Below are 8234 nucleotides of genomic sequence, written 5' to 3'. Positions count from 1 at the left end.
TATTCTCTTCCCTAACTTGAAAGATGTTGGGAGTGACGATGAGCAATCATAGAACGATGTGCTAAATGCAATGTTCGCAGACGACGCTGAATACGAGGTGCAATCTGACGACGACGAGGAGCTAGCATACGTGCCACAAAACGAGGTCATTATAATCTCGTCTGACGAGTCAAGTGAAGACAGCGGGGGAGAAAGTTCAGTAGTCGACGATGAGTGAAACGTCGGCCATTTAATGTAGTGAATATGTAGTGTATAGTCTAGTCTACTATATGGATGAATTTGGTTAACACAGAACTAAAATGTCTGCATGAATATGTCCCTGAGCTGTAATTCGAATAGTGTATTTTATGTAATCCAGTCTGACCGAACTGTCGAGAATTACAGATTCCTATCTGTCGAGAATGAAAAATTAACCGTTGGGCTGTAGATCTATATTTTGCACCACGTTCAGCGGATGTTATGAAATGGTGTCTATCATGAGCTGAATTGAGTCCACGGATTACGATGTTACAAATTATAATATATTCCGTGGGTATTGAAAATTACATTTTTAAATGGACAAAACAGGAAAGTGGTTTTGCGTCCTCCCTTCATGAATGTTGAACGACCATAGAGTATGATTGGTTAATTGTACGTTGTCAAAGATATTGTGGAAAAACTTTTTACTTATGCTTATTCTGAATAATGTAAGCGGATAATGTGCACGCAAACACCGTTATTTGTGTTGATGTTAACAAATGGAGTTCATCATGAACGCAAATCGGTGAACTAATTACAACGTTGTAACTTACAATTCAATTGGCTGGGGATTGAAAATAGCAAATTAAATACTGTGTGAATCGTACAAGGTTTTGCTTACAACCTTCAAGTATTTTGAACGACTGTACAGTTGGAGGCTTAACTGTACGTCTTTGAAGACATTGTGTCGAACATGTTACAATTATGTTGTTTTTCATTCACAGAACCCACAGTTTACCATGTACGTGAAGCTGATCTTGAATATTGTGCACACTTTCATCAACTATCGAGAATGCAGAACATATCTGTCGGGATAGAAATTTCACATGTCGAGAAATTGCGTACATGCTGAACAGAATAGTAGAGTATGAAATTCATATGTGCACAAAAGGATGCCAAACGTCTAGAAATGATTATTATCACAAACTTTATAAGAGAACTTCATAATGTACAGTGCAGTACGGAACATTGAACATACAACTTCAATTACACTGAAAACCTTTAAGGAAGTTGTGATACATTGGGTTTGAACATGTTCTCCAATTATGACCAAGTTGAGCACAATGACTGCATTTCCTACTCCACCATACAGACTCATGTCTTGAACGCTTAAGTCAGGTCGGTCGTCTACCTGGAGGGCGATGTACGAGTGGTGGCAAAATAAGAGTAAATATAATTAAGCTCGGAACAACTCAGTCCACTTTACGTCCAGTAGGATATATAGCTTAACTATAGGCACCCCTCCAGTATTCAGATGTGTAATAAGGGGAGCAAAGGCCATATATAGACTTTCCTCTCAAGCAAGCAGCACAAGTTGTATGAACACATGGCATACGGTTTAGTTGGAACTCACGACACGTGCAGATGTCTTCGAAAAAGTAAACTATGTCCACGTCATTGGATATTCCAACCTGAGTTAAGTTGTTTGTCAACAAATGGGCTAGAAGCCTAGTTCCACTTTCGAATGTCATCCGCAACTCGTTCTCCATCCTCGACATCAATACGCTACTACTTTCAGTCGCATTTTTTGACGTTCGTAAAACCACTTTTGCATAGTACTCCGAATGTGTTCAACCAAGCAGGTTGTCGGTAAAGAACGGGCTTCTCTCAACATAAAGTTCAAAGACTCTGCGTTGTTGTTCGATAGTACTCGAGACCAAAATGAATAATCTGCACGCTCTAAGTACCCGTGCGCTCTTGCGCTCACCCTACGAATCTGTCTTATGAGTCTTTCAAAGTCCTCAACCTGATAAACTGTAGCATCTCGTTTGAATAGAAATATTGCACTTGCGTTGCTGTACCGCTGTATTAGATTCTTTTCAAAATGTCAGATACAACAACCATGCTGAGACAACGGGAACAACTGAGTAATAGCTTTTTCAATGCTCTTTTTCCTGTCTGAAACAAATTCGAGGTCTTCGGAGTCCCCTATAAGTTCTTTCAAGTTGGACATAAACCCTTCTAGGATTTATTGGTTTCAGCATCTACAATCCCTCATGCCAACGGATATATCTGTTTACTACCATCTTGGGCAGTTGCCACTAGAAATGTACCTTTGTATGGACCCTTCAAGTGAATGTCATCAACACAAATAACGGGTCTCAAGTACTGCATGTAAACACGAATGCTTGCACCGAAAGCTAGGAAGAAGTAATGAAACATATTTTGAGAATCAAGTTTGATGTGGGTTACTATCCCCGGGTTACTCTCTCCTACTACGTGGCAGTATGAAGATAATTTCTGGAAACTGGTTTTCGATGTACTGTTTAGCAAGTTAAGGTATGAAGCTTCCCCCTACGAGCTTTGTTGTAACTGATTTTCATACCGAACTCACGTTCCATATCACGTGCAATAGCGGTAGGGTCATACGATCGGTATGGAGTATCTAGTTTTTCCAAAATGTGCTCGACAATTACAGAACTAGTGACATGTCGATGTGCGTTACGATGAAAATCAAGGGAACATGTGTGCACGTTGATGAATTTGCGGATCATGAAGATTGCAGATTGCTTGATAGTAGAAGCACGTAGCATCCACTTGCAATCATCGTCCACACATACAATGGTTAACATTTTCATGCTTGACCTGCTCACCCGAAATTGGAGCTTCTCTTGCAAAGCAAGCACACGAATATTCGAGTACAACTGTTTCTTACTAAAAAATATTTGTTTTTAGCGAAAACGATGGCTGCAAAACACTCATCTGTGCGTGAACTTATGGAATGTGATGACATTGGTTGGTCAATGTCAGCAATAATAGCATCATCCGTATCATGTAACGAGTTGTCTAAGTGCTCAACGAATGCTGCATCCTTGATATGGTCAATCGGAGGTTCGGGTGCTTCGGTGTTCGACACTCTGTGCTGAAGATTGAGCTCACCATGTTGTAAATTTTGGGGACATTCCGTTTGGTCGAACAGATTCCCTGCACAATTTGCTTCTCTCATCATGTCAACACTCGGGAGCTCGATTTCCAAAATAGTGACGCAGAGTGTAGTTTTCTTATGAATAGATATGTACCAATTTAGGTCATCATCGTCGCGTATCTCTGCTGGAGGTATATTCAAATTCAGGACTTTGAACTTCAATTCGATCTCATTGCGGGCTTCAACAATACCAAGTTTGTTCTTCAACTGTAGCACAAGTTCTGCTACGGTAATGTTTCTCGGCGCTAAAATGGAAGTCATTTTGTCCCCTCTCTACTTCTATTCGTCATCCACGTAAACAAAGTTCCCCTCATGCGAGACGATGAATCTCAAATCCTGAGCCATACCCGAAATGTTGGGACTACAAAAGTGAGAATTCTGCACATTCATATGTCGAAGGATTTAATATCGTCAAATTGACGCATTAGAATACTGTGATCCATGTACTACCAAAAAGAGAAAGCTTTTCAGGTGTCAAAATCGACAATTGAATTCTCTGTACATCCCGACAGTTACTAAATGTCGAGTTCGACAATTAAAATGTCTAACCCGACGGTTTCAACGAAATTGCTTAACAGTTGAACTTCCACAAGTTTCGGGAAAACTAAAAATTATGTGTTCGACTATTTGAAGAATTTATTGCAAAACATTAATAGTGATAATCAATTCTCAACTATAATATCAACTGATCTTCCCACGCATAAGAAAGTATAACTCAATGTTTCATTAAATATGGAATCCTTCACATTTTGTTGAGAATATTGATATTTTTCTCTTTCTAAAATATACCAAAAATAAAACAGATCAATAAATAAGAGATTAAAAATGGACAATTAATTATGACCATATTCTATTGAACATTTAAAGTAGTCAAGTATGGCATGAAAAAATTTCTTTCCTACTACCTCACCTTTGAGATTGATAAATAGCTTTCCTTGTTGCCTTGCTGATGATGGAAGGGAGATAATGAAGAAGAAAAAGAAGAAGAAGCTAATTCAAGTCCTACATGTGTATGTGTGTGTATTTTGTACAAATTCCACCATTTTTTTAATCAAAAATTCATATTATACAATATAATATTCATTTCTTCAATGTTAACAATAAATAATCACATCACATCATTAATTGCATTCAAATCAAGCATTTATTGCTCCTAAAAATGTGTCAAAGGGTAAGATGGACATTTTATGGAGAAAAAGTGACATTTTTGGAAAAATTTTGTGCAAGACAAAATTTTTTGTACATTTTCAAATTTAATGACATTTATGTAAATTCTCCATAGATAAAATAGGAAAAAACCTAATTTATCCTCTAAACATATAGATCGAACTTGTGTAAATAGTAACGTTACTATCTTTTTTTATGTGTTGTATAGATACTTCTGAGAATGTTCCCTAGCAATTTGTCGAAATTTTATTATGAATGAAGAGGAAACTTGTGAATACTGATAGTATAAAATGGGACAAATCTATTTGACACATATTTTAGTTCAGGACTTTATTGGACTCCACCCCTTGTTAATAGAGTTAAGTTATTAAAAGAATGTAGCCTCTTATGAGGTGGTCGAGTTGGTGGAGTAGGTGAGCGCGAAGGTCTTTGGTCACGAGTTCGATTCTCCTTACCAACATTTTCTCGGTCGAACCTGTCGCACTGGGCTTGCCGAGTGCAGTTTACTTGACTAGTGTAGTTTGCAAATTATTGCTTCAGTACAAAGATTTATTCAGTGTGCACCCAAAGGGTAGCGGCTGAGGGTTCTTAATTAAAAAAAAAATTATTAAAAGAACGTTGCAATACTTTTAAGTTGTGTTTGGTTATAAATTTCTGTCGTACATCAAAAAGTAAACTGTATTGGTAAACATGCTAACATGATAATCTGCAAAACAAAAAGGAATTACAGTCTTCTCCTCTAATTCAAGATTTGGCACCGAAAGAGGGCCATAAGAATATTGCTGCCTTTCAACAATCTTTATTCCAAAGACAAAATAAGTCAACTATGGAAACTTCCTTCCACAAATCCACGTGTCAAGCAGCAGTCAAACCCAAACCTCATTATGGACGCGTGTATTCTATAGGTTAAATCTAAATCACACATCGACGGTCCACGTTGCATGAACCGTATATCCCGCATCTGTGACTTTAGCAGCAAAAACACAAGCTGCGTGGCACCCGTGCACCGTCCCACGTGTTTTCGTAAATTACTATAAATGCAGACTCCGTTATCCGTTCTGTAAAATTGTAAAAGAAAGGAATGTGCGAGTGAGGTGTAAAAATGGTGAGGCCTCAAGGAGGAGGAAAAAAAGAAAGACGTGACGGCATTAGTACCGGCCGGTTCAAGGGTGTGAGGATGAGGAAGTGGGGGAAGTGGGTGGCGGAGGTCCGCCAACCCAACAGCCGTGACAGGATTTGGTTAGGATCATACGAGACGGCGGAGGAGGCAGCGAGAGCATATGATGCTGCCATGTTTTGCTTGCGTGGTCCTACAGCGGTGATAAATTTTCCCGATGAACCCCCGGATATTCTTTCGGCTGGTGAATTGTCTCCGCCGCAGATACAGGTTGCTGCCTCGAGGCACGCGAGGAGAGTTTTGCCTGAGTCGACTGGGTTGGGAAGCAGTGCGGTGGAGTTGGAGTTGAAACAGCCAGCGACTAGAACTGGATTTTTTGGGGAGAGTGAAGATATGGGTTCTTCTTGTGATTTTTCAAGTGCTGATTGTTATTTGGCAGCGGAGGAGGGAGGCGGAGGAGGAGGAGGAGGAGGAGGTGGTGTTGGTGTTGAGGGAGAATATTTTGGGACACAAAACATGTGGAGTTTTTAATGGTATAACTAGGCAGTGCGCTCCATTGCCATCCCTCCAAAGAAATAAGAAAGTCACACTTATTGTAACTAATTAGTTCCACGTGTAGACCTTGTGTAGTAGAAACCTTGGAGTTTTTCCCTATTATTCTCATATTTTAATTGAGTGAATTTTTCATGCAAGATTATTAACCAATATCAATTTTGAGATTCGACCGATCTATTAAACCTATTATGCTTTAGAGCTTTTGAGTTCTTGTTTGGATTTTATTAAAAGCTCTCAAGATATGAATTATTATTTCATAATCTTGAAATCATTTCACTTGCAATAATTTTTCAGAGTTCAATTTCGTAGTATCTGTTACCTGTATTCTACTTGGGGTTTGTTTACCAATGGCATCTTCGGCGATGCTACAAAACTTGAAAGAAATGAAGTTGTACAAATATGTAAAGTAATTTATTTTAGTTACTCTTGAATATAGTGATTTTAACTTTACTTAAAAGTAACTTTAATTTTCTAAAGTTTATCTTATTCAAGAACTTCATTCGGGACACTGCTTTCTAGATTTACCCATATTGTATCATATCCTATAAAGAGTTATCATGTATTTTGTTTTTAAGGGTATCTATTTCTGTAAGGATATATAAATTGTTAAGTTCTAATCTTCCCTTAGAAATTTCAGGTATTCAATCGATGAAGGGACTGGTTTATAGATTTTCCCTTTTTTTTTCCTTTTGATTGATACATTCCTCTGCATCGAGTTGTTCCAGTCTCCAACAAGTTAGAGGACTTCTTGAATTTTATTGTCTTCTATAATTAAAACTGAGCTGGTACATATTTTTATCCCTTTGTCTCCAGATCATTGTTGGACAAAGCTTTTAAGAAACTCAATGGAATATTGATCGTTAAAATTCTTGTCTTTCAGTTCATAGTTTATAGTGCCAGCGGAGAAGTCACGAAATCTTTCAGGAAAAAGTTCTATATAAGCCACTAAGGCATTATGTATGATTCATTAAGTGTACCATATCGTAGTCAATGAGGAAACTACGTTTCTCTTGTTTCAATAAAATATAGTTCTAATCGAATAATAAAATTAAATATAATTTTTATCGAATAGCAAAATTACCGGAGGAGTTTTATATTAAATTGTGACTTGTCATGGATCAAAAAAGTCTTACAAAAACCCTTCAACAGATCACAAAGAGCGAAAGCCCCCATCAGAAAAACATACCTCCGGCAAGATTTGTATCCTTTATAGCATTCCACCTGATTTTCTCAGTTCATGTCACTTGTGGGAAAGCCCCCATCGGAAAGATATACCTCCGGCAAGATTTGGATCCTTTATAGCATTCATCCTTATTTTCTCAGTTCATGTCACTTGTGGGAGAAGAAGTTCCATCACGAAGACGTATACATATACAGGTATAATTTTGAGTGCTTCTCTGGTTATACAAATAGTACTCCTCTTGTGTTTCCTTTTTTACTTCTTTAGAATATAAACTTCATATGCAATAAGAGAAATATTTCCTATACTTTTACTAAATGTTCTAAAAGGCACGCCAAGAAGGATGTGCGGTGTAAACATCAAGCCAAGTGGCTTGGTGCTTAATTCAGCGGCCAACAGCAACGACCGCTAATGCGTGCCTAGGCATGATTATGCACGTCTAGGTGAGCGTTAAGCGCTAATGCATGCCTAAGCATGATTATATGTGCCTAGGTGAGCATTATTATGTTTGTTTCATTTCATTTTATTTTTATGTTTTACAGTTATTTTAAATTAAAACTCAAAGGCTGATTTCTTCACTTAATTTGCCCTAGATTCAAAATAGCAACTTAAAGTTTTGAACAAATGAAAACTCTCAAAATTTCCTATTTATTTACTTTTAGTATTTACATTTGAAATTTATCTTGTTGTTGGAAATTTTGAAAAAAATGTATAAAGTTCCTATAAATTTTCTTTTAGATGTTTGACATGTGTAATTTTTAATTTTTAATTATTAAATGATTTTTTGATTGATTAAAAATAAGAAAACACCTTTTTACTTCTTTTTTTTACGTCTATGCCTTAGCCTTCACGTATCGCTACCCATTACGCCTTTAGAACACTATTTCTATTGCATATTTGACAAGCAGTATTGGACTGTACATATCATTTTTTTCATGCCTCCTTGCTAAACATGTCAATACGGATGACAATGGGGTGGGTACCTGCTCTGTTACTCGTTTGTGGCGAGACGGGGCGGGGGCTATATTTAAGTTGGGAATATAAAGTTTATC

General features: G+C 37.5%; 1 protein-coding gene across 1 annotated transcript; it reads left to right on the top strand.

Moving 5' to 3' along the window:
- Positions 1-5379: 5379 nt before the first annotated feature.
- On the top strand, positions 5380-6203 carry LOC111366883 (ethylene-responsive transcription factor RAP2-9-like). The gene has a single exon (XM_022987571.1). It carries the CDS (start codon positions 5433-5435, stop codon positions 5976-5978), a length of 546 nt encoding a protein of 181 aa, XP_022843339.1. The 5' UTR covers positions 5380-5432; the 3' UTR covers positions 5979-6203.
- The last annotated feature ends 2031 nt before the right edge of the window (positions 6204-8234 follow it).

Source organism: Olea europaea, chromosome 2 (assembly GCF_002742605.1).
Source record: "Olea europaea var. sylvestris chromosome 2, O_europaea_v1, whole genome shotgun sequence".
In the NCBI taxonomy this organism is placed as follows: domain Eukaryota; kingdom Viridiplantae; phylum Streptophyta; class Magnoliopsida; order Lamiales; family Oleaceae; genus Olea; species Olea europaea.
The sequence above is the reverse complement of the archived record's forward strand: the minus strand, read 5'-3'. Positions and strand labels throughout refer to the sequence as shown.

Bases quoted from the DNA above. Each gene is read 5' to 3' on its own strand.
- LOC111366883 (XM_022987571.1), top strand. From the start codon at position 5,433: ATGGTGAGGCCTCAAGGAGGAGGAAAAAAAGAAAGACGTGACGGCATT.